General features: G+C 35.5%; 1 protein-coding gene across 2 annotated transcripts in view; it reads left to right on the top strand.

Annotated features, from left to right (window-relative positions):
* The window catches only part of CLHC1 (clathrin heavy chain linker domain containing 1), a 37,735-nt gene extending 15,108 nt beyond the window's left edge, over positions 1–22,627 (top strand). For both annotated transcript variants that reach the window (XM_036069862.2, XM_036069867.2), the window contains 8 exons: positions 72–273; positions 385–497; positions 879–972; positions 2,356–2,462; positions 9,784–9,958; positions 16,145–16,347; positions 20,731–20,910; positions 22,275–22,627. In XM_036069862.2, the coding sequence (XP_035925755.1) occupies positions 72–273; positions 385–497; positions 879–972; positions 2,356–2,462; positions 9,784–9,958; positions 16,145–16,347; positions 20,731–20,910; positions 22,275–22,471 (1,271 nt within the window). In that variant the 3' untranslated portion in view covers positions 22,472–22,627. The remainder of the gene's footprint in view (positions 1–71; positions 274–384; positions 498–878; positions 973–2,355; positions 2,463–9,783; positions 9,959–16,144; positions 16,348–20,730; positions 20,911–22,274) is intronic.
* The last annotated feature ends 4,922 nt before the right edge of the window (positions 22,628–27,549 follow it).

The following is a 27,549-nucleotide window of genomic DNA, read 5'->3' on the forward strand; positions in this document are numbered from 1 at the left end:
TAAGACTTGCCATTTGAGCACAAGAGTCCCCAACATGGTTTCTCTTTTGACTTGTTCCCTTTTCCCTGTAGGCATGACTCTCCAAGAATCTGTCAATTTAGTTGCTCTCACTAAATACCTGAAACATCTTGAAGATAAATATGCTGAAATTAAACAGGCTATGTTGAAAAAATATGTACCAGTTCAGAGGAAGGCAGAGTTAGATGAGGAAATGATTGTAACATTAAAACGGAGAGATTTAGCTGAAACTCTGAACAAAGAATTACAGTTTCGGTATGAAAGTTGATTATATACTTTTTAAGTTTGAAGCTTTTATTTGTGTTTATTCTGTTACTCCACTATTTGATTTTAGGTTCAGTATACTGATTTTTTTTTTCTTTGTAGTCATCAAAGACTGCAGATTATTTCAAATGCACTTACTTCATGGGTAAAATCTGATATGAGCAGCTCATTTGAAGACTTTGTGGAGCAAATTCAGAAAACTAAAAGTTTACCTGGTAATTTATCTATATTTTTTAACTAACACAAATGATGGAAAACATCGTTTTCCCCCCAGAAAGCTAAAGAGTGAGAATTTTCCTAGGCTGAGCTTAAAGAAAGAAAAAAATGTACTTACTTTTGTTATGTCTCTATTACCCGATGAGCTTCTTCCTTCAACAGCTAACAGATAATTGGTAAATAGTAGATGTGGTAAGCCAAAGAGAGAATACCTAAAAATGTACCTGAAAATACGGGAGACATGAACAGGGAGGCCACTCAGTTTAGGAAGAGGTTGGTGCTGTTAGAAACCATAGCATTAAGTTGCTGATTAATTAAACATATATATATTTATTATTTTCTATTGATTGATAATCTTAAATATCCTGTGGTGCTTTCAGTAATTATAGGTGACGAAGGCATTGTTGAAGAACTGCTTGAAGACGATCCAGGCAAGGCAAAAGAAGCTGAAATTTTGCTTTGCTACATTGAAAGGCAAATATTTTAAAAGCTTTGATTTTCGTTGTTAAAATGTTACCACATTTATTTTTTATTTAAATATTAAGTAAATATTTAATATTTATGAATGTTTAGCATTTATTTAGCATCTTGATGAGCTCCAGTCTCTAGATTTTGTATTTTTACGATTTCACTCTAGCAAATAAATTGGAAAATAAACTAGAATTTTAAAAAAATAGATTCTTTGTGTGAAAAATATTAGATAGGTAGTCTAGGAGATTTTTCAGAGGATATAGGTGGCTCACAGTGTTGATTTAAGTTTTATTTATATATATATTTGCATTTCCTAGCCATTAGCCTGATGTTATGAAATGTTTTTGAGAACGCCTTCTTGAGTCAGATTATCCTAACTAATTCAGTCATTTTTTTCTCATCATTTCTTCCTAATGTTTAAGTTACTATATGTAGTGTATAATAGAGGCTTACAGAGACCTCAGACTATTCTTTAAGAGATTAATTTATAGGCTATGAGTCCAATATGTAAGGAGCATATGTAATATTCCTAGTCATATGTTAAACAATTTTTAATTGTGGATTGTCTTACTGATATGGTACAAAGAGGGGCAAAGGTCATTTTGGGGCAGCGCCAAAGCCTGTGCTATTTCCTTACACTGTAGGCATCCCCACGTTTATCAGCGTTAGATATGAGAGCAAAACCCTTGTTGAAATTAAAAGTTTTATGTATTTTGCTTATTAGTATTATTTTGGTGTTTTTCTCCTCTAGGGTTTCAAATTCATTTGCAACACTGTAAATCCTGTTTGCCATAGTTTTATTAATTGTGGGATAAGGGCTGGTTTGAAGACATTTTGCCCTAGGAAGAGGAGTAGAGGCTTAAGTTAACTGAACTATTATTTTTTCCTCTTGTGTTACTCTCATAATTAATCAGGAGTCTGATGCCTGGCAGAGTAACGTAGGCTTCTGAATACCAAGGACACCTCTTGATCTCCAATTCCGCGTTCTTGGTGTTTCGATTACTATTTCCCCTAGGCTGAGTCTTTAAGCAGATTGCTCTTCTTTCCCCTGATATCCCTTTTCATCTGCAGATGATATGAGAGAAAAAAATCTGAGCTTATTGTGAATTCAGTTCAAGTTCTTTCCATTTTCTATGTCTTGCAGTAAGTACTATAGGAATAAAGTACAGGGTAAGGTTCAAAGTCTTCTGTCAGGTGAGAGTTTTATTCTGAGGATACAAAAAATGACAGAATATTACAGAAAGAGTAAAAAAACATCTTAGTGAATGACTCTAGATATCGTTTTTCTGTATTACTGTGTTTAGTCTGTTTTAGACATTTCTAATCAGTTTTCTTTTCTTTTTTATGTGTACTATTATAATGTATAATGAAATGGAATGGCTGTAGGTTCAATGACTTAATGTCACTTGGTGAATATGAAAAGGCAGCTTGTTTTGCAGCAAACAGTCCTAGAAGAATTCTTCAAAACATTGGGACAGTGAATAAATTTAAGGGTAAGCATTTTTCTCTGAACCTCATGGATGTATGCAAATTGTACTTTTTTCCCAATAGAATGGAAAGAGTACTGAAGTAGGAGACTAAAGATCTAGGCTCCAGCCCTATCTCTGCTATTTACTCAGTTTCTTTAGCTGTCACAGTGAGGAATTTGATTAGGTTTTCTACATTAAATGAGGAAATATTTCAAGTATACAGAAAAGTGTGGAGAAACGTACAACAACCATATACTCATTGTCAAGATTTAGTAAATGTTAACGTTTTGTCAAATTTGCTCCACTTCCTTTTAAAAAAGCTTTGTTGTTGTAAGTTGACACACATGTAATGCAGTGTATGTATTTACACGATTTGGTAAGTTTTGACATTTGTATCACCCAAAAGTTCCTTCATTGCCCTCAGTGATCCTTCTCTCTGACTCCTCCTCACCCCTCCCATCTCCATCTCTCCCACAGCTTCCTCTCAGAGGTAACTGCTAGTCTGCTTGCAGTCACTGTAGATTAGTTTGCATTTCCTAGAATTTTACATAAATGGAATTACATAGTAAGTAATCTTTTTTGACTGACTTCTTGCACTCAGTATCATTATTTTGCAGTTCATCCATGTGTTGCATCTATCAATAGTTCATTCTTTTTTATTGTTGAGTAGTATTCCATGGTATGAACACAAATCCTTTATCAGATATATGATTTAAAAATATTTTCTCCTGGTCTGTGGCCTGTCTGTTCATTCATACTCTTCGAAGTATCTTTCTAGGAGAAGTTTTAAATTTTGTTGAAGTCCAATTTGTGAATTTTTTTTTTCTTTTATGGATCATGACTTTAATGTTATACATAAGAAATCTGTGTCTAATCTGCAGATTTTTAACTCCTATGATTATGATTATTATTTTTTGGTAAGAATTTTATAGTTTTAAGTTTACAGTTAGGTCTATGATTCAGTTTGAGTTAATTTTGCTATGTGGTGTGAGGTATGGGTTAAGGCATTTTTTTTGCCGGTAACTATCCAATTGTTCCATGATAATTTACTAAAAGGACTTTCTACACATAATTGCCTTTGTTGAAAATCAGTTGTCCTTATACTTTCAGGTCTAATCTGTTTCACTGATCTATTTGTTTATCTTGATGCTAATACTACACTCTCTTGATTATTGTTGCTTTATAGTAAGTGTTGAAATCAGAGTGTTAGACTTTAAACTCTGTTTTTCTTTATCAAATTTAATTTGGCTATTCTGAATCTTTCATATTTCTGTTTAAAATTTTAGAATCAGATTGTAAATTTCTATAAAAAATTCTGCTGGGGATTGCATTAAATCTATAGATAAATTTTAGGAGAATAGACACTGAACAATATTGGATATTTGGCCCAATGAACCCATAAACATGGTATATTTCTACATTTATTTGGGTCTTTAAAGATTTCTTTCAGCAGTGTTTTGTGGTTTTCAGTTTTCAGGTCTTTTTTTTAACATTGAAAAATTTAGTATTTTACTTAAAAATTTTCAGACATCTTACAAATATCCAGGAACTCTTCCTTTGGATGTGTTCTGAAATTGGTGAAGTTAAAAGTGATATTAGTATATCCCTACGGTTTTTTTTTCTTCTCCCCTTGACTGGGTCTGCTTAAAGTATGGATTACAAGTTTTAATAAAAGTCAAAGCTTGCAATTAAGGAATGCTTAAATAGGTATAATTACCAGCAAAATTGGAAAACAGCCAACTTTTATTACTTCTCTGGGTATGTGGATCTTATACTGAAAAATTCACCAATATTAGACAGATGATACTTAATTGTTGAATAGAATAAAAAAAAGTCCTTTTATTTTAAAACTTGACTGTATTTTTAAAGGATGAGAAGCTCAGAAATAAATAGAGAGGTATAAATAAAGGAGGGATATACTCAGTGGAGCTTACAGATACAGATAATTTTTCTTATTATTTTCATTCTAAGTGGAAATTTTTGATGTCAAATATATACAGCCTGTTTTTCATTAATTTTTCCTCAAAAAACCCTTTAAATTCAACAGTTTGAAAAAAAATGTTCTTTTACATTTATTTGAACATGAAAATTTGTTGCCATATACATAATGTATTTGAACATATATATTTATAGAGGTTGTTTGACTGTGAATTGTGTGTAAATGGCCCATTTCATATTTTTGCACGCACAATTTTCAGTATTCTATCCTAGTGGATGTAATGCAGAGTATATTCTTGTAGCTTTTATTTAGTGGACTCAAAGTCAAGAAACCATTCCAATAATTATTTATAATTGGATAACTGACTATCAGGTCATGTTACCCTGTATACATACATTATGAGTAATGACACTGTACATTTTGAGTGTTAAACTGTTAACTTTTATAAGTCTGAGATTTAAATTGGTATATATAAAAGTAGCCAAAGCCTAAAGAATGATGACAGAAGAGGTTTCTACCACAGAGCATTTATAGTTTCGTAAGGGACACAGAGCAAAGAGAATTAAGTGATTTTTAATCTGTGTTTAGGTCTTGTACATCTTTTGTCAGATTTATTTTTAAATATTTTATATTTATATTATTATAATTTTTATTTTGATTTCCAAAATTATTTGTTGGTAATATATAGAAATATAATTAACTATTATAATAATTGATCTTGTATTCTGTGACCTCTTTAAACTTGTTTATTAGTTCTAATACTTTTATTGTGTATTCCTAGAATTTCTACATAGCTAATCATGTCATCTGCTAAAAAAGGGTTCCACTTCTTCCTTTCCAAGCCTTATTGCAGTGGCTAGATCTTCCATTACAGTGTTGAATAGAAGTGATGAGAGCAGATATTATTGCCTTGTTTTTGACCTTATTTTTCATCACTAAGAATGATATTAACTGTAGATTTTTTCATAGATGCCCTTTATGAGGTTGATGAAATTGACCTCCATAGTTGGTGAGAATTTTATCAGGGATGAATGTTAGATTTGTCAAATACTTTTTCTGCATTTATTGAGATGACCATGTGGTTTTTGTCCTTTAGCATATTAATATAATTTATTGCTTTCCTGGGGAAAATTCCACAATTTTTTTTTTTTTTTAAGATTTTATTTATTTGCGAGAGAGAGAATGAGAGACAGAGAGCATGAGAGGGAGGAGGGTCAGAGGGAGAAGCAGACTCCCTGCTGAGCAGGGAGCCTGATGTGGGTCTCGATCCCGGGACTCCAGGATCATGACCTGAGCCGAAGGCAGTGGCTTAACCAACTGAGCCACCCAGACGCCCAAAAATTCCACAATTTTTATATTAATTTTACTATAATTACAGAGTTGTATAACCATTTCCATAACTTAATTTTAGAACATCTTCATCATTCTAGAAATAAACTTAGTACCCATTAATTCCTCATTCTCTACCCCCTGCTCCCTCTCTAGACCCTGGTAACCACTAATCTACTTGCTATCTGTATAAATTTGCTTATTCTGGACTTTTCATATAAATGGGATCATATAATAAGTGTTTTTTTGTGACTGACTTCTTTTACTTAGCATGATCTTTTTGAGGTTCATTCATGCTCTAACATGAATATTCCATTGTATGGATGTATAATGCATTTTGTTCATCCATTTGTCAGTTGTTAGTAATTTGGGTTGTTTTTACTTTTTGGCTGTTATGAATAATGCAGCTGTGGACAGTTGTGTACAAGTTTTTATGTGGACATGCGTTTTTATTTCTCTTGGGTAGATCCCTAGGAGTGGAATTGCTGGGTTATATGGTAACTCTGTGTTAACACTTTGAGGAACTGCTAAACTGTTTGCACTATTTTTCATTCCCACCGGCAATATATGAGGATTCCAATTTCCTCACATCCTTACCAGCCCTTGTTAATGTCTGTCTTTTTGTTGTAGCCTTTCTAATCCATGTGAGGTGGTAATCTCATTGTGGATCAATTGATTTGTTTATTATTTTTTAAAAATTTTAATTCCACTATAGTTAACATACAGTGTTATATATTAATTTCAGGTGTACAATATAATGATTCAACAATTCTATGTATTACTCAGTGCTCATCAAGCTAAGTGTTCTCTCATTGTGGTTTTGATTTGTGTATCCCTAATGACTAACAGTGTTGAGCATCTTTTCATGTGCCTATTGGCCATTTGTATATCTTTGGAGAAATGTTTATTGTTTGCCCATTTTAAAATTATGTTATTTGTGTTTTTATTATTGAGTTGTGAGAGTTCTTTTTATATCCTGGATAAAAGTCTCGTATCAGACAGATGATGTGCAAATATTTTCTTTTAATCTGTGGATTTTCTTTTCACTTTCTTTCTCTTTTTTCTTTCTTTCTTTTCTTTTCTTTTCTTTTTTTTTTTTAGTAATCTATACATCCAAGGTGGGGCTCAAACTCATAATCCCAAGATCAAGAGTCACATGTTCTTCCAACTTAGTCAGCCAGGTGCCCCTCTTTTCACTTTCTTGAAGGTGGGTTTTTTGGGTTTTGGTTTTTGGTTTTTTTTTTTTTTAGGAGGCTCCATGCCCAACATGGAGCCCAATGCAGGGCTTGAACTCATGACCATGAGATCAAGACCTGAGCCAAGATCAAGAGTTGGACACTTAACTGACTGAGCCACCCAAGGGCCCCTTGATGGTGGTTTTTAAAGCACAAAAGTTTTAATTTTGTTGAAGACTAACTTACCCATCTTTTCTTTTATAGCTGTGCTTTTGATATTGTATCTAAGAAGTCTTTGCCTAACTTAAGATCCTGTGTTTTCTTCTAAGAGTTTTGTACATAGGTCTGTGATCTACTTTGAGTTAATTTTTGTGTATGGTGTAAGATAGTGATCCAGATTCATTCTTTTGCATGTAGATATGTAGTTATCCCGTCACCATTTGTTGAAAAGACTGTTCTTTATCCATTGAATTGTTTTGGCCCCTTTGTCAAAAATCAATTGACTATAAATGTTTAGAGTTTATTTCTGGACTCTTAATTCTATTATATTTCTCTAGATATCCATCCTATGTCAGTATCATACAATTTTGATTACCATAGCTTTGTAGTAAGCTTTGAAATTAGAAGCGTGACTCCATTTTTCTTTTTATTAGTATTAGCATTGTATATCTTTTCCCATATTCTTACTTTTGATCTATTTGTGTCTTTGTATTTAAAGTCATTGTCTTTTACATGCACCCCATGTCCGATGTTTATAGCAACATTATCAACAATAGCTGAACTATGGAAAGAGCCCAAGTATCCATCAACTGATGAATGGATAAAGAAAATATCTACATCTATCTATATATGTGTGTATATATAGATGTATATGTATATCTATATCTATATATCTATATATCTACACACACACACACACACACACACACTGGAATATTACTCAACCATCAAAAAGAATGAAATCTTGCTATTTGCAATGACATGGGTGGAGCTAGAGTATATTATGCTAAGTGAAATAAGTCAGTCAGAGAAAGACAAATACCATGTGATTTCACTCATGTGGAATTCAAGAAACAAAACAGATAAACATAGGGGAAAGGGAAAAAAAAAAAAAAAAAACAAGAGAGGGAAGCAAACCATAAGAGACTCTTTTTTTTTTTTTTTTTTTTTTTTTTTTATTTTTTTTTTAAAGATTTTATTTATTTATTTGACAGAGAGAGACACAGCGAGAGAGGGAGCACAAGCAGGGGGAGTGGGAGAGGGAGAAGCAGGCTTCCCGCCGAGGGAGCCCGATGCGGGGCTCGATCCCAGGACCCTGGGATCATGACCTGAGCCGAAGGCAGACGCTTAACGACTGAGCCACCCAGGCGCCCCACCATAAGAGACTCTTAACTATAGAGAACAAACTGGGGGTTGATGGAGGGGAAGTAGGCAGGGGCCATGGGCTAAATGGGTGATGGGTATTAAGGAGGACATTTGTTGTGATGAGCACTGGGTGTTATTATATGTGATTAATCACTAAATTCTATACCTGAAACCAATTTTACCATATATGTTAACTAACTAGAATTTAAATAAAAACTTGAAATTAAAAAATAAAATAATAAAGTCAGTGTCTTCTAGGCAACATATACTTGTATTCTACTTTTTTTTTTAAGATTTTATTTATTTGACATCCTTCTTTTTTATACACTCTGACAATCTTTGCCTTTCAATTGGAGTGTTTAGATCACTTACATTTAATGTGATTGTTGACATGATTGAGTTTTGTTTTCTATTTTTCTTGCCTCTTCTTTTTACCATTTCCCCCCTCTTTTTGTGCCTTCTTTTGGATTAGGTGAATTTTTTCATGATTCCACTTTTCTCCTTTGCTGATTATGAGCTATAATTCTTTGTTGTCTTATTTTGGTTGTTTCTTTAGGGTTTGTAGATTATATCTTTAACTTATCACATTCTACCCTCAGGTGATTTTATACTGCTTGATGTATTATATAAAAACAATATACTTCTAAATACTTATATTCATAGCATATTCCATTTCTGGTCTTCATTTCTTCATGTAGATTCATATTTCCATCTGGTATTATTTTCCTTCTGGTTGAAAGACTACCTTTAACATTTTTTATAGTGCAGGTCTGCTGGTGGTATATTCTTTCAGCTTTTAAAATTTCCACGTGAAGGCTCTGAGGGAGATTACATTCCATCTTTCTCTCCTAGCTTCTGGGTAGCTGTCAGCAATTTCTGGCATTCTTTGGCTTGTAGACATATCACTCCAGTCTCTGCCTCTGTTTTCACATAACATGTAATATTTAGTCATTATCCAAAATGTAATGTTTAATCCATAAACATTAGTTAAAAATTATAAGTATGTAATTTTAGATTGAAATTTTAATTTTTTTTAATTTTTAAAGATTTTTATTTATTTATTTAACAGAGATAGCACAAATAAGCAGAGCGGCAGGCAGAGGGAGAGGGAGAAGCAGGCTCTCTGCTGAACAGGGAGCCCGATGCGGGGCTTGATCCCAGGACTCTGGGATCATGACCTGAGCCGTAGGCAGCCGTTTAACTGACTGAGCCACCCAGGCGCCCCTAGATTGAAATTTTTGAAGATACAGAGATGAAAATAATATGGGGGCGCCTGGGTGGCTCAGTTGGTTAAGCCTCTGCCTTCAGCTCAGGTCATGATCCCAGGGTCCTGGGATCGAGCCCCGCATTGGGCTCCCTGCTCAGTGGGGAACCTGCTTCTCCCTCTCCCTCTATCTACTGCTCTGCCTACTTGAGCTCTCTCTGTCAAATAAATAAATAAAACTTTAAAAAAAAAAAAGAAATAATATGAAGTAAGAAAAAGCAAACTATTATTTACTTAAAGTGTTCAACTCAAAAACTTTTCTTCTCTCTATAGCTGTTGGAAAGATTAGAGGCAAGCCTTTTCCATTACTCTTATTTTTTGAGACCATCTTTAGCACAAGTCATGCATGTAGACGTCCTATTGATGCAGAACTAACCCTGGAAGGAATCAAATGTGGATTATCTGAAAAACGTTTAGATTTAGTTATCAATTGGGTCACCCAGGAAAGGTAAGCAAAGTAAAGCTTTTAACTTAATTTTGATAGTTGGTTAATAAAGTTGTTTATTCTCAAGATTTCAATAGTTTTTTATTAGTACATTATTTGAACATTTATCTCCAGTCTCTATTGCAATTAATTGGTCAAAAAGATTTACTAAGCATTCATGCAGTAATGGGGCCTAGTCATAATGAGCCCAGATCAGGAGTTGAGTAATGGCAGTTCACGCATGATTCATGACCACTTAATGGTGGATAGAAGTTGATTGGTAAGGGTAGAAAAGGATTAATCAGTATCATTGCTACTCAGAGGGATAAGGCAGGAACCTGGATCCAGATAAGTTATGGATACATGTAAAGAATAAATCTAGGAGAAAACTTATAAGCAGGATGGATGTGGACCAAGGTAACATTTAGAACATACAAACCATTAAGGATAGACAGGAGATGGCTTCTTGGAGTTAGGTTTCAATACAGATTGGCAGATTTGTACTAGAGCCCCCTTAGGTTAGATTCCCTAGAACCAAAGCCTCAGACAGGAATTTGAGTGTACATGATTGATAGAGGGAGGGCTTCTCAAGAAAACCATATACGGGAGTGAGTGAAGCAGAATAGAGAAGAGTGTGTGTGTGTTTGGGAAGCCAAGAAAGGATGTAATCTCAGGCAAGTTCTAACCTTGGTCTTATTTATAGAGGCTCTGGAGCATAAACCACACCACAGAGCTGTCCCCCTTGAGGCAAGAGGCCAGCCTTTTGTACCTCTCTGTTAGACTCTATTAGGACTATGGGCTGCCTGGATGGGGCATAACTTCCTAGGCATGGTGGCTCCTACCAGCGAAGGGCAATTGGCTGTAGAAGAAGGGGACCTGTAAGCCATTGGCAGCCAATACCCAGAGCAGCTGGGGAAGGAGGATCTGGGCAGGACATTAAAACAGCATCTACTATAGTCAACTGTTTGCACAACACCTATGTATTTGCTTCTCACCTTAATTTCACTCCATCTAGTCCAGGATTTTGTGGGTATAATTCTGGGGGAATCTTGTAAGAGGAGGGTTAGTGGGATGTACTACAGCCCTTGTCATGACAATGGATCCTAAGGCTGTTACTTGTTTTTTACAACTTTATTGAGATATAATTTACATACAATAATCGATACATATTTCAAATGTACAATTTGATGAATTTTTGGAAAACAGCATTGTGGAGATATAATTGACATATAATAAACCACACATATTTGTAGTGTACAGTTTGACAAGTTTTAACATATGTATATACCCATGAAATCATTGCCACAGCTGAGATAATCAACCTCATTCAACACCCATTCCATCTCCAGGTAACCACTGATCTACTTCCTGTCATAATAGGTGAGGTTTCGTTTTCTAGAATTTTATAAAAATGGAATTATATATTATTTTTCCTTCTTGGTCTGGCTCTGTCACTTATAGTTATTTTGAGATTCTTCCATATTAATTATTACTCATCTTTCTTCTGTATCCATTTTATATTCTTCTCACTCTTACACTTCTGTTGGTCTTGATGGCTTCTCTGGTAGGATGACTGTGGTTGCCATGCCTTTATCAAACCATGATTATTGATACCCATTAACAGTTTTCATTTGGCTTGGGACTACCAAGAGCTATCCCAGTAGATTATCTGCCACCTGTAACAAACAACTATATACTATTAAAAAACACCTACTGGATCTTGTTAAAGTTGGAGTGTCTATCCAGGGAACACCAATGACTGTTAAACTAGAGAGCTGCTTATCATGAACTGGATTCTGATAGGCTCACCAAGTCATGAGGTCAGGTGGGCTCAGAGAGTCCATCTAAAATCAGGTACAATCAAGATCATGCTCAAGCAGATCCAGAGAATACAGGTTAGCTTCAGAAATAGGTGGCCCAGACCCCATGTAAACTACCACCAACTGACTGACACTACTTCCACAGTCATGTCACACCTATGGCCTCCTGCATGGGTGGGGTGACCTAAGACCAGCAGACAAGGAAGAAGAAACCCAAACTTGGCTCATGGATGGTTCTGGTTGTGTCCAGGTGATGCCAGCTTGTCACTCCATCCTTTGAAGATGGAGTAACATCCTTCAGGATGAAATGCACTCTTTAAACCAGTGACAATTACATGGTGTATCCCCAGTAGGTAGAATACTTGGGTCTGGGAGGTAAAAGAGTGGCTCTGCTCAGCTATCATTCCTAGTAGCCCACATGGGGAGTATATTAATTAGGCTTCTCTAGAGAAACAGAATCAATAATATATTTAATATATTATTTTAATATATATAATATAAATATATATGTATTTCCATATATCAAATTATGTGTGTGTATGTGTGTACATGTATATATGTATATACATATATATATATAAAGAAAGAAATTGGCTCATGTGATTATGGAGGCTGGTAAGTCCCAAGATCTGCACTCAGCAAGCTAGAGACCAGCAAGCAAGAGAGCCCTCAATGGTGTGAGTTTCAGGCTGCTCAAGACTCGAGAAAAGCCAATGTTTCTGTTTGAGTCCAAAGGTAGGAAAAGACTGATGTCCCAGCTAAGCAGTCAAGCAGGAGGAGTTCCCCCTTATTTGGAAGAGGGTCAGCCTTTTTGTACCATTCAGGCCTTCAACTGATTAGATGAGAGCCATCCACAGTCACAACAATCTGCTTTATTCAGTCTACCGATCCACTCTCTTTCAAGTACATCCTCATGGACTCCCAGAATAATATTTGACTAAATATCTGGGCGCTCTATGAGCCAGTCAGGATGACACATTCAATTAACCATCACAGGGAGTCTGTGCTTTCCACTCCTGCAACTTGAGGTTCTGTGAATCCTGGTCGACTTTGATTATCATGAGAAGGTAAGGTTGTTGTTACATAACACGGAAGAGAGGAATATGTTTGGCACTCAGTTTCCCTCTTCCCTTAAAGAGAGCATGGTAGTTGCACCTTGAGTGCATGTCATTTACTGACAGACTCCTCCTCGAGAAATATTGTAAGGGAAGAAGTGAGATGGGATGGAGAAGGGCAAACTGCCAAGCAGGAATGTGAACTCAGGTAAAGTCTAGTGTTAGCTAGCATTACAGGGAGAGGACTACGGAGCGTAAACTGTACCAGAGTTGTTTCTTTTTGAATTATAGGACTGGCCTTTTGTATTTTTTATTAGTCCGTCATCTGCTCTAGACTACTGGGTGTTGAAAGATAGGCATGATTTTCTGGATGAGGCAGCTCCAGTCAGCTGAGGGCAATTCTTTGGGGAAGGAGAAACTGGGAGCTGTTAGCAGTCAGCTGGGGAAGAGTCACTGGTCCAGTAAAGAGGACTAAAACAGTGTGTGCCTGCTTACGAAGATCAAGCTGTTCTTGCTGGGTCTATGCAGACATAGGTTGGGCTCTGAGTATTGGAAGGCAGAGTGAGGAAAGGCCTGCCCGTCATCTGTCTTGTTGCCATGGCCTGCTTATTTTGCAGCCTAAGGGCTGTGCTTTCTTGGCTCAGGATGTATAGGGACAGAGGATACATATTATAGAGTAGTCAGTTTGCGTACTACTGCCTACTGCTGCCCGTTCCAAATTCACCATTTCCCCTGCACGATGCTCTCATCCCAGAGAGAGTCCCAGACTGTCCTGGATTGATGGCACTATTGTTTACCAGTGCAGAGTATCTCTTTCCCACCCCTCTTGTTAGCTTCACTTATTGTTCACATAATAGTTAATTATGTTTTGGGAAACTTCTTCATACATACACCCTGCTCTCCCTGCTTTGCCTCTTTCTTTTTCTGCCTGGTCACACCTTCTACATGCTCCACAAAATGTACTTGTCAGGGAGCCCTGGAAATGGTTCAGATGTGAGAACACCATTAGAAAGTGCATGTTCATTAACACCTGTTATCAATGCAGAGACACTTCAGACAAGATTAATTTCCCTACATATACTGATGGTTCTTGGCTGATTCTACCTCTTAGTTGTAAGAATTTAAATTCTTATGAAATTCCTTGACTGCATAAATTTGGACAATACCACCACTTTTAAGGATCCTGAGATGGTCTAACAGAATACTGAAGGTAATTCACATTCTTTATTCTTAGCCTCTGTCCTCTGGTCTCTGACTCCGATGACCTGGCCTCTACCACATGGCTACCTTAAAAAGTTCTACAGTTCTTTCCCTGAAGCCCTGTACAGAGCCAGCCCTAAAACAGCCTGGGTTATAGACTAATCTTGGCTCTCTTAGTCATTCTTACCTGAGGAAAGTCTGATCACTTGACACATAAAGCCTAAACTTAAGAAATGATGCTTTACTAGTATTAGGTCTCTAAATTGCAGACACTGCTCCTAGAAGAGGAAAAATATCCTCTGACATATTAACTTTACAAACTGAACCCTACAAAATAACAGTAAGTAAATATGCATAGATTTAGTGATTATATATTGCCTTTATTTTGACTTAAAAGTCTACAATCTGGTTTATAATCAAATATGCCTTAGTTTACTAGTGGAGTTAAGCATATTTTCTTTTATTTATTAGTCATTTGTATTCTCCAGAGTCAGGCTGGAGATCCACTTTCAGAAGTCCCTGAAAGAGTCTTCTTAGCATTGGGAGTAGGGGTGGGAGAACCAAGAAGGAGAATTTTGGGAAACAGAAAGAAGGTAGGATGAGGTGATTGGGTGGCGGGGGGGGAGCGGAATGTGGGCAGAGGTGCCCAGGCTCATTTCCCAGCCAGGGGCAGGGTGCTTGATTATGTCCCTTTCCCCCAGGGTTAGAATCCCTGTTTGTCTTTCCCCTTTTTTCCTTCAGGGTCAATTCCATTCTTTTGGGGCTTGACCCATTTCCTCCCTTTCGATAATTTTTTTATTTTTTATTTATTTTTAAAAATTTTTCTTTTTAATCATACTCTTCTTTCCTCATCATCCTTTTGGAAAGTGACAAACAGAGACACAGCAACCTCAGTCCTCAGCTCTGGCCTTCTTTCAGGTGGAACAACATAATGGTGGTGACTTCTTAAAAAATAAAACTATGGTATTAATAAGAGAAGTAATAACTAAAATACTGGTATTATCATCTTGCTTTGGGAATACAGTCACTATAAAGACTGAAATAATTACTTGTTCAGCCTTAGGAAACATTGTGACTGTAGCTACCATACCTGTATTTTGGTACTAAAATGTAGAAGTCAGGTAATTCCTTAGTAAATAATTGATTTATAATCAGAAGCTGCCTTTTGATTTTAGACCCACCTCTCTCTGGCCACCCCAATAAACACGGTAGGCTTTATTTCCTGAATTTTCAGTAAACAGACATTTTGTAGGGGTTTCTGGGTTTCATTTTAATGTTATTGGCATTTTGTTACATGTATACAGGCACCAGTATTCTGTAGCTATTAAAAATATAACTAAAGTAAAATTTCCATACAACCAATGATTAGAAGTAATATCTTTAATCACACCCAAATGTGTTTTGGCCTATACTGATCATTTCTAGCTGGAGGTAATGTGCTAATGCAGATGGTTCGCTTCAATTTTGTTTGAAGATGGCGCATTAAAATGTGATGACAAGTAAAAAAATAAAAAAATAAAATGTGACGACAAGTGAAACCTATTCAAGTGAGCCATCTCAAAAGAACTACTTCTTCAGTGTCTCCTAGTAGGGACATCTTATATCCTTTTTCCCCCCTGTTGTTTTGTATATATCTATATCAATTTAAAAAAATAACACTGGTGTCACACGTTTCTTGCAAACACTTGCAAGATCTGTTACTAATATTGAGCTAAAATTTGTTGTCACTGTCGTTAACCAACATTTAATGAATTCTTATATTCAATAGGGTTTAGAATCTAGATAACTGCTGAGAACATTGAGATCCCCAGTTATAAGAGAATTTTTGTTTACCTTGTCATTTTAAATCCCACCAGTCTTTTTAGGAGAGTTTTAACTGTGTTTGTAGATTTTTTAAAAACTTGAGCTGTTTTGCTAAAATGTCTTCCCCCATAAGAATACATGCTGATTGTTTTTGTTCTTGTTGTTGTTAAATCTTAGATATGTTTGATTTCTTCTACATCAATTGCCTGTTAACTTGGAAGTCTTATAGACCATAGAAAATCCAGTTCTACTGTGCTGAATTTTCAAATATTTTATTCTCATCCACTCATCAAGAACTCTCTAAAGTATACCTATTGATCTGCTTGCTCTAGGCTCACATTTTCTGAAGAGTTGGGGGATGTGATTTGTGATTATGGGGAACAGGATACTTACAACAAGGCCAAGTGCCTGGCTTTAGCTCAGATGATCTACAGTGACTGTGGCCTGCACAAGAAAGCTCTTCTTTGCCTATGTAAACAGGGTCAGATTCATGGGGCCATGGAATACATACAGCAATTCAAGGACTTTACTTATGGTGAGTGAAACAGTCTACTTAATTGTATACATTTGAATTCTAGACTTTAATTGTAAGATCACCCATGATAGTAGGCAGTATTTTGGATTTACATTATAAAGTCTTTTCTATATATACTGATATGTAGGTTTGTTTGTTTGTTTTTAGTAAAACCTATCTAACTTTTATTGGGTACCTACTTTGTGCCAGACTCTGGGTAGGGTATCCTCATGTCCTTCCGGCCAATCTGCACAACAGTTCCATCAGGTAGGCACTGTTAGGCCCATCATACAAGTTGAGATACTGAGGCCCAGAGAGGGAAATGAGCCAAGGCTTGCACAGAGGGAACAGTGAAACAAGAGAGTGAAGTTCGTCAAGTCCGTGGTGCTGATTGAGGGTCCTGGGTAGCCGTGGCCAGCCCTATCAGGGTGGTCTTTGCCTTAAGGCCAGTTGTTCCTAAGGAGATCTTGTTTGTCTCACATGTCTGGCAAAGGCACTGGGGACTGAGCGGGGCTGTCCTGGGGCGGAGGGCCTCACAGCCTTGGAGAAGGTGGATGTTTGGGTGTCACTGCTTGTCTCCCTCTGAAGTACACAGTTTATTTTGCAGATATTTTAGACCATGCTACTTAAAGGATTTATTTTTTAAATAGCTGAACTTATTTGTTACATAAATATTCTAGACTATGATATAAGCATTAGAAATGAAGAATTAGTAAAATAATGTTCATTTCAAAACTTTGAAACACCTAGGTTGCAGTTGGGCAATGATCTGAGAGCACTGTCAACCTTAGGGTAACCTTAGTTGAATGAGCTGATCTCTTATTTTGAGCCTAGTTCATCAGTAACCTAAATGTATAGGCATCCTGACATCTCCCACATCCTAGGCCTATGTCTCAATTCTGATTTGCAGGCTTTGTACCCCAATTCTAAGAAGTTGCAAATGGAATAAAACATAGCACTTTTAGGGCATATTTTTCCAGGAAAGAGGATCATTGATGGCTATTGAATCTGATCATTTTCAAACAATAACTTGAATTTTCCTTAGAATCTAGTTTTTAAAGTTATGAATTTCTTTATTTGTTATATAACAGCACACTTGATACTATAGTTTGGCTTTTTACATGCATGATCTTACTTAATCCTTATGTTAACTATAAAGTAGGTTTTGTTATTATCCCTATTTTATAGATTAAAAAAAACTGTGTTTCCACAGGGAAACTAAGGCTCAAAGAGATAAGTAATTTACCTACACACACATAGCAATAGAACAGAATCTGGTATAGTAGGTACTACTCAATATTTGTTGAATGAATTACATATTTTATTTTTATTATCTAAGTGTACAGATTCAGTTTCTGTTTTAAGTATTATTTTTCCATAGATAAGAGATTATTTTAGTCAGTTTAGACATGGAAGGAATATAGGTTTAATTACACTTAGAATTTTTATTGACTGAAATGTTAAGTTTCTGTTTTGCTTGCAAAATTTGCCTTGCATAAGTGCATAGAAACATGATTGACTCACTATTATATTGTTCTGTTCTTCTAGTAGTGCATTACAATCTAAAATAATTAGATGTATATTGTAATAATTTACAAAGTAATAACACTCTTATGTAATTAGAACCTTGATGTTTATCCTCAGAATTTATTTAGCACATCATAAGATGAAAATAATAACGAGAAAAATTAAGCTTACAAAATGGAAACAGTGTTTGAAAAATTACTTTCCTTATTTTACTTTTTAATGAGAAACAACCACAGCTTTCCATGGTATCATATTGGCCTTGGGGGACAGATTCATTTTGTTAATACTTTTCTGGTTTCAGAAAAAAATGTTCTCTCTTAGATTTAGACTATCAGTTATACACTTACAAATTTAAAAACCAAAACCAAAACCAAACAAAAATAGAAAAGTTCTAAGAAATTTGTTCCAAAAGCGTAAGTGTGACTAAAAGAGCATCTGTTTTAAAAGTAAAAATTAGGGGCGCCTGGGGTGGGTGGCTCAGTTGTTAAGCGTCTGCCTTCAGCTCAGGTCATGATCCCGGGGTCCTGGGATCGAGCCCCACATCGGGCTCCCTGCTCAGCCAGGAGCCTGCTTCTCCCTCTCCCACTCCCCCTACTTGTGTTCCCTCTCTCGCTGTGTCATTCTCTCTCAAATAAATAAATAAATAAAATCTTTAAAAAAAAAAAAATAAATAAAAGTAAAAATTATTTCTTCCCCCTAATAATTTTTAGAATAAAGCCTGAAATGATTTGTTTGTTCACCTTCCCATTATCATTAAACAAGTGAATATACCTATCTGGAAATTGGGTTATTCTGGATGTGAGGCTTTCAAACATTGTGGTCTCAGGTCTCTTTTACACTTTTAAAAAGCACTGAACATCCCAAAGAGCTTTTACTTACATGGGTTATGTCTATTGATATTTATCCTATTAGACATTAAAGCAGAAAATTTAAAAATATTTATTCATTTAAAATAACAATAATCTACAAAGTCAAAACTATTTTCATAAAAAATTTTTTATGAAAATAGTTTTGACTTTGTAGACCCTAGACCATATTTTGAGAACCAGTGCTCTAGATATTTGTGTTAAACAGATATCATAGTTGGTATATAGGCCTTTATAATCTTATTAAAACAGAACATCCATGAGATAAAAAAATGATTAATAATATGTCAAACCAAGGAATAACGAAATGGATTCCAAAGTGTGGTAAGCAGAGGGGAAAGGTCATGAGATTTGAATTTGTATTCTTTCTAATCAGTCAGAGACCATATCTTGCACATATTTGAGTAAATATTGGTTAATTAATCAATTCAGGGAGAAGGCGATTTGAATACCTGATTGAATGAAGCAGAGTGAGATGTGTGAGTTATGAAATGTTGGAGGCTGGGGGTGCTATAAAAATAGCTTCACCTTAGTGGAGGCCAATTTAAGTGACCCAAATCATAAACTTCTACCTGTTCTCTAGGGAAATTTTTTAAAAATTGTTTGACTTTATTGATATAGAATTATATTCTGTTATTCCTTGTTTCTTCTTTTACCATTTCTCTCTATGTATTTATGTGTGTGTGTGCATGCCTGTGTGTATACATACATACATACAATGCACACACATTTATTTATTATTTTGGAGGAGCATTACTATAGATTGGAAGGTCATAGACTCGGGGAGGGGTCAGATGAACTGTTCTACTTTATATCATGTGTATAATTTTGGGAAAATTAACTTCTCTAAGCCTGTTTCCTCACTTTCAATATGAGAATAATAATATCTCACTTATATTGAATATTAAATGCAGTGATTTAATAGATTTAAGTTCCCAGTACAGAAATTTGTGCCTGTCAAGAGTGCAAATTACAGGGCGCCTGGGTGGCTCAGTTGGTTAAGCGACTGCCTTCGGCTCAGGTCATGATCCTGGAGTCCCTGGATCGAGTCCCGCATCGGGCTCCCTGCTCGGCAGGGAGTCTGCTTCTCCCTCTGACCCTCCCCCTTCTCATGTACTCGCTCTCTCTCATTCTCTCTCTCAAATAAATAAATAAAATCTTTAAAAAAAAAAAAAAGTGCAAATTACATTTATGATAGTTCTTGAAAGGCTCTCAGAAATTATTCTGAAAACTACCTCTGTTGTGACCCAAGAAGAATATTTTTACTTGAAAAACTTTAGTAAGTTAACACAAAGTTTATAAATTTAAGAATGTAAATCATGATTGCAGTACTAGATGAACTCAATAGTTAGCTAGTATATTAAACCATATGAATTTGCTTTTTTTGGAGTCAAAAATGGTCAAATACAGGCAACTTCATATGGCTCCACCTCTAGCTACTTGAACTGGCTGATAGCTTCTTAAAGTCTTCATTTTTGAGTTTCTAAATACTTGATATTTTTAGGGAAAAAAATTACTGAGACCCTTTTTCTGTGCAAGACACGGAAAGAAAGAAATTATACTTACTAGGAACTGGTCCAAATATGAGCAACAAGATGTAGACAAACATAATGTAGTATTCGATGGAACTTTAGAAATTGGAGCGACCAATTCTAGCACTTTTAAGGTGCATAAACTGAGATCCAAAAGAATAAGTGATTGATGGAACTGTGATTAGAGCTCAGGTTTCCTGATTGCCAATCTAGTCCTTTCTATTCTACCACAGTTCTTTGATAATTTGTTTTTCAGGTAGTGTGTGTTATAAGTAGTTTTCTTTCATTTTTTTGCTATGCTGAGCATTGATTTTTTTTTTTTTCCCCTGATTGGAGAGAGTACTGTTGAGTTCATTGAGGACTTTGGAAGGATTGGAAGAAGTGTTGATTGGCAGGTGTAGACATTAGCTGGTCCCAGTTTGTAGTTGATGTATCATACTAGAATGTTGAGACATAGTTTTTTTATTTTTTGCTTTCAGATGACCTGATGCAGTTAATAAAGTTATGTCCTCACACTGAATTAATTCAGTGTCTCACTAGAGAATGGAACGGGAAACCACCATCTTTATCTTTTGGCCTTGCTATACTTCATCTGTTTTCTGTAGATATGAAAAAAGTTGGCATTAAGCTACTTCAAGAAATAAGTAAAGGTGGGAAAGGTAAGTATAGTAAAATGTTATAGAAGAGAAAGTAGTGGGTTATTTAGGGAAAGGTTCAAGATTATTATGTCTGAGTTAACTAATTTTTCCTAAAAGTTCCTTCTTGGCAGGAATTGACTTTGGGAGTTTATAAATGTAAAGATTACTCTGTCAATAATAGTCTGTCGACAATAGTATGTGTTTCTTGAGGGAATTACAAAAAAGAGAGAATCTTTGTGTAGCTTTAGGGGAACATCTTAATAATTATACTGGCGAACACTACTCTAAAAACTGTACGTATTTTAACAAATATGTATATTTAGTAATTTTATATATATTTAAAATGTTATTTAGACATAATCTCTCTATATTTTTATTCTTAAACCAAATACATAGGTAAATGTCACTTCCATATGATGTTTACTCTGAATGTAACTCTGGAGTGGGATCAAGAATAACTAATTACATCTCACTTTTTTCTTTCCTTTCTCTAATTTAATATAGGAACTTGAGCAGATAGCTTGATTTTAAATTGTTATATGGGGTTAAAGAATGAATAGCAAATTACATGAAAACATATTTGGGAAGATAATTTTGAAATTATCATTACAGATATCAAATAAAATACTTTATTTGACAGAAAAATAATAATCATGGTAGAAATAAAATAACAGTGCTGACAATATTTTAAAAAGAGATCCTCTTTCATTAAGTATCATCAGTAATGCAGGTAATAGATAAGAAATGAGTTCCCTAAATAAATATATTCCAAAGAGGGTCACCATAATTGATTTTCAAAAGTAAGTAAGATCATGAGTTTTCTTTAATAAAATCATTCTTTTATTTCCTTTAGAAAAATATTTATTATAGAAGTCCCATCATTAAGAGGTCTCTCTCTATCCAGAGATAGGAAGGGTTTGCCAAAGAGGTTTTCAAGCCCTTGGATCAGCACTACTAGGGAATTTATAAAAGAATTTGAAGGATCATGAAAACTAGACCTGTAGGCCCCCAGTTATGTGATAGTGTCTAGTGGTACCTTAGAGACTCTGAATAAGGCTGAGCCCTCATTCTTCATTTTTTGAGACCCCTTCCATGTAGCCTTCAACCAAGAAGGAGATGGGAGATGAGTAGAAGTGTGGGAATGTGAGAGATAGTAGAGGGTTGAAGTGAGACATGAAAAGGTTAATGAAAGAGATGAAGAGACTAACACTTGATTACTTACCATGAACTGGCTGAAACACTCCAGATTAAACTTATATGGATCAAGTTTAATAGTAACTTTAATAGTTGAAATGATATCCCTTTCTATTTCGGAAGAATTGCTAAGTATGAGTTTTCAAATAAGAATAAGTGCCATACTATAATATTATAATTTTTTTCCTCAGGTGTAGTTGAACATCTTATGATAAATGATCCATTTTTCTCATTAGAAAACTGGCAAGAAATGGCAAATATATGTTTACAGAATGGCTTTGACAAATTATCTCACGATATCATGTCCATTCTTCGATCTCAGGCTGGAGTAACAGAAATTTCTGAAGAGGATGATACAGTCAACTTAATGGAACATGTTTTTTGGTAGTTCTATGTCTTAACCAGTTGAGGGAGCTTATATAACATTTTATGTGTATTGGTTGGGCAAGCTGGTTTTGGCATAACTAACTTATAAATAAATCTAAAGTATGAAGCTCTCAGAAATAAATCATGCTGTTTTTGTTATGATGATTTGTCCTTGAAACATTTATACTGTTGCTTTTTTTTTTCCATATGGTCATTTCTGATATTGAATCTTGATAAAATCCAAGAATATAACTTTGTATAAAACTCAGTTTAGGCACTTCTATCTAAGGGCATAAGCTAATGTCTAGATATATTCTTTTCTGGGGATCTAGTTTTATAGCAAGAACTGAGGAAGGTGTAAACAGTATCCTGTCAGACTAATTTCCCAGATAACGAATGCTTTGAGACTGATTTTTAACAAGAAAGGCAGGATGTAATTTCAAGGTTGGACTCACTGGTGAAATCCTACAGTTAGTAATTTCATACTACTGATTTAAAGATGTGTCCCTTGCTTTGGTATATGTAAATGGCAAATGCTAGGCTTCTACTCTAAAAGTTAGGAATCTTAGCATGTTCTTACCTAGAGAGAAGACCAGCCAAATTTTGCATGAAGTAGACCTGAGATGCCTGTAGGTATGGAAATTATGTCATGAGAAGTGGTTTTGGATGATTTCAAATGTCTGAATAAGTATGTGATGGAATACTCAGAGTTCTGTGTCATGGTCAGGTAGGATATTAAAAATATTTAGTGATCAATATGTCACGGGCACCCCCAGTCAAACAGAACAGATAATCATAACAACTTTCAGCCCTTATGCTATACCAGCTGAATGTCAGCCTTGATCACGGAACATGGTAACAATGAGCTGCTATCAGATGGAGTCAGAGTAAAAAGTCACCTTTTCCCCTACTAAATTTAAGTTGAGTGTCTATTTTTTACTTTATAGCAGACAGAATATGAACTTGGAATCAGACAGCCTTGTATTCAAATTCTGGTCTTACCTCTTCCTCTTTGCAAAATGTGGGCAGTAATATTTCCTCTAAAGGTTTGTCATGAGGATTAGTGATATATGTGTGTAATATAAGTATATAACATAATGGAGGAATTTCGTAGAAGATAACTTATTTCTGTCTAAGTCCCAGAAATACATATTCCTCTACTTGGCTTATACTTACTAAATCCCACATATCTATCCATTTGTATTTATGTAATTATCCTTCTTTGGAGTATTTGATATGTTGACATACCTTTATTGAGCTATCTGTCCATGCTTATATTAGGGTTGCTTGGCTTATCTTATAAATCCTGGTCTTGTACATTCTATGGGTTTGGACAAATTTATAATGACAAGTATCCACTATTACAGTATCAGAATAGTTTCACTGTCCTAAAAATCCTCCGTGCTCTACTTATTCATTCCCATGGCCGAGATCACATAGCAGAGGTCATGATAAACTAAATTTCTGATTAGGTGTTCTTTCTACCATGCCAGTGAAAGAGAGGAAAAATGTTTCTTCCAGACTGACGTCAGAAAGATTTACTTGTACTTACACGTTTATCATTTATCAAAATGAATTTCCATTAATTTCATCTATTTGGAAAGGTTTAGAGGTTTTCTGAAACAAAAATTTAATCTAATGAAAAGTTTTCTTAACATTTAGGACTTTTTCTAAATCCTGGATTAGTTAAGAAATAACCATTATATTCAATCACTTTTTTAAACTTAACAGATGAAAATGTTACTTTTTAGTTGCCTTCAATTCTGTTAGACTGCTAAAGCATAAGTTAAGTTAAAAATCAAAGTCAGGCCTCATTGGTTATTTTTTTTTAACTTTCTCCATTTCATGGAATTTTCTTCCATTCCTTCTCCGAAAAAAACAAACATTTTTTTTTCTTCAAGTTTTTATTTAAATTCCAGTTAGTTAACATACAGTGTAATCTTAGTTTCAGGTGGAAAAAAACAGCATTTTAACAAAGTTGGACCAGCGTAGCACTACTGAACATATAAAGTTGTCAATTTGCTAGTAGTTATAATTTGTTGTATTCTTGAAAGATACCGAATAAAGGTACTATTATTTATGTAGCAATCTCCTTTTGTTTCTTTTTTATTGTCAGTTATCTACAGGTAGCCTACATGTCTTGGAATCTGTGTCAATCTCTCCTTGATGTTCTTTTCTTAAACTCCAAACTGAAGGTCACTCAAGTTATCTATAGAAGCTGGTACTACTGTAAATTAGTGAGGTGTTTAGGGGCAGCTGGGTGGCTCAGTTGTTTAGGCGTCTGCCTTTTGCTCGGGTCATGATTTCAGGGTCCTGGGATCAAATCCTGCATTGGGCTCCCTGCTCAGTGGGGAGCCTGCTTGTCCCTCTCTCTCTGCTGCTCCCTCTGCTCATGCTCTCTCTCTCTCAAATAAATAAATAAAATCTTAAAAAAAAATTAGTGAGGTGTTTGAGAATCAGGGATAGGGGGATCTGGGGACTTTTCAAAAGAGACAACTATAGTTAGTTCCAGTCACTTTTTTTTTTTTTAAAGATTTTATTTATTTATTTATTGGAGAGCGAGCGAGAGAGAAACAGCATGAGAGAGGAGAGGGTCAGAGGGAGAAGCAGGCTCCCCGCTGAGCCGGGAGCCTGATGTGGGACTCGATCCCAGGACCCTGGGATCATGACCTGAGCCGAAGGCAGTCGCTTAACCAACTGAGCCACCCAGGCGCCCAGTTCCAGTCACTTTTTGTCATGCAGGATTATGGACTCAGAATTACCCTATCAGAAGCTGGAAATGTTGATTTGATGTGAGCAGTCCTGATTGTCAGAGTACTATGTACGCTGAACAAAACACATCTACAGATTAAACTTGACCTGTAGGCCTCCAATTTGAAATCTTTCCTAAACTCAGGAGGCCAAATTGAATTTCTTTTCCATTAATTTTATTATTAAAAAAATTTTTTATTAAAAAAAATTTGTTAAAGATTTATTTATTTATCTGAGAGCGAGTGAGGCAGAAGGAGAGGGAGAGAGAGAATCTCAAGCAGACTCCCCACTGAGCGCAGAGCCCCATGCAGGGCTAGATCTCACAATCCTGAGAACATGACCTGAGCCTAAATCAAGAGTCGGATGCTTAACCAACTGAAACATCCAGGCACCCAATTGTTTCCATTAATTTTAAATGAAGCTTTTTGAGTGGATAAAGGAAGTAAAGAGCCACCATGTTTTCTTAGGAAAAGCTGCTGCAGAATGCCCAATTTACTGATGCCCTGGTAATAGAAGGCAGGGTTCTTTAATCTAAAAGTTAGAGCTATTATATGTATTGCTGGTCTAAAATGGAGGCCATTTCAATTTCTAATGCAGTGGAACTTGGAAAGTAGCACAGATGCAATTTGCATGTAAAAGGAGGGAAAGATAAATGCTCTTTAAGTAATTTTAATGCCCCTTTCTCTCATGCTAATTAGTTTGTCAGTATCCTTCCTCAATTGTATTGCCATAGGATAGTAAAAAAGCAGTATTACAGTTTTTAAAAAGAGGTTATTAAGATACATTTTGAAGATTTTCCTAAATTGATCTTGTTTCTATTTAGTAGAAATTCCATTATGGCTGTGGGGAGCTGCCATTATCATGTATTTTCAAACTGCCTACAGGAATAATTACCACTAAATGTCTTCAGTCCTTTGTTGAGTTTGTACTTTCCCGTCAAGTTCCCAAGTGGATTGATGTGTTAAAGCCACTGAGGAGGATCTACCTTTTTCATCTAAGGAACAAACAGTTGCATGGGTTATATCCTGTTATCTTGTTTTCTTGCATTAGATCATGCAGGGCTGGCTTTAGCTGGATTTGTGCTTAACATGATGTGCATGTCAGCCCTGAACTCCCTGGTTATACACAGATCAACATGTCTCATCCACTTCCTTACCATACACATATGCTCACAGTTTGAAAGCACAGAATCAATGTGAGAAGGTACATTTTGGAAGCAGCTCCCACCAATGGGACTGAATTATCAAAGATCTCTGCCAAGTTGCTTAAAGATCTAGGCATTTATGGGTTAGCAATCGTGAGTTTTGAATTGCAAGCCTTCACCAGTCCAGAGAGCAACCAGTCTGCTTGTAAAGTCTGCATGCTATTTTATTTTTGCCCAGCTTCTCTGGAGTGAGGACTTATATTGATCAGTTCCTGAACACAACATCACAGTCACAAGAAGGTAAGTATTATATGATTCCATTTATATGAGGTACTTAGTAAAAAATCATAAAAACGGGGTGCCTGGCTGACTCAGTCGTGGAGTATATGACTTGATCTCAGGGTTGAGTTTGAGCCCCATGTTGGGTGTAGAGATTACTTAAAAGAAAAAAAATCATAAAAACAAAGTGTAATGGTAGTTTCCAGGGACCAAGGGGAGGAGTTATTGTTTAATGGGTACAGAGTTTCAGTTTTACAGGAGGAAAGAGTTATGGGGATGGATGGTGGTAATGGTAGCACATTATGAATATATTTAATACCACTGAACTGGACACTTAAAGATGGTTAAGATGGTAAATTTTGTTATGTGTATTTTACTAAATTAAAAAAACAAAACAAAACTCTGCTCCTATAACAGCTCTGTCCCCACCCCCATGTAGTTGATGTCACAAAATTACATTTTTGAACGCTGTGTGCCCGAAACCATAAACTAATTCTTGTAAATGCATTAGTCTCTTAAAGTAGGTAGAAAACAAAATTAGAGTTATAACCAAAGTTACAATAATATTAGCTTTTAGACTAATAATTTTTTAAAAATGTATTTTTCTCTTAAGTCATGCAGATAACAAAAGGTAGAGTTACAAACCATTCTTACAGTAATAATAGCTCTTCTAATTGCCTATGTATTTACCTTTATTGAGATCTTGATTTTGTCATATGGCTTCAAGTTACTGTCTAGTGTTCTTTTATTTTACCCTGCAGTAGTCTCTTGAGCATTTCTTTCAAGGTAGGTTTAGTGGTAATGAACTCCCTCAGCTTTTGTTTATCTGGGAAAATCTTAATTTCTCCCTCATTCTTGAAGGACAGTTTTGCTAGATTGACAGTTTTCTTTTAGCACTTTAAATAGCACTGCCTTCTGCCCTCCAA

This window comes from Halichoerus grypus, chromosome 10 (genome assembly GCF_964656455.1).
Source record: "Halichoerus grypus chromosome 10, mHalGry1.hap1.1, whole genome shotgun sequence".
Lineage (NCBI taxonomy): Eukaryota > Metazoa > Chordata > Mammalia > Carnivora > Phocidae > Halichoerus > Halichoerus grypus.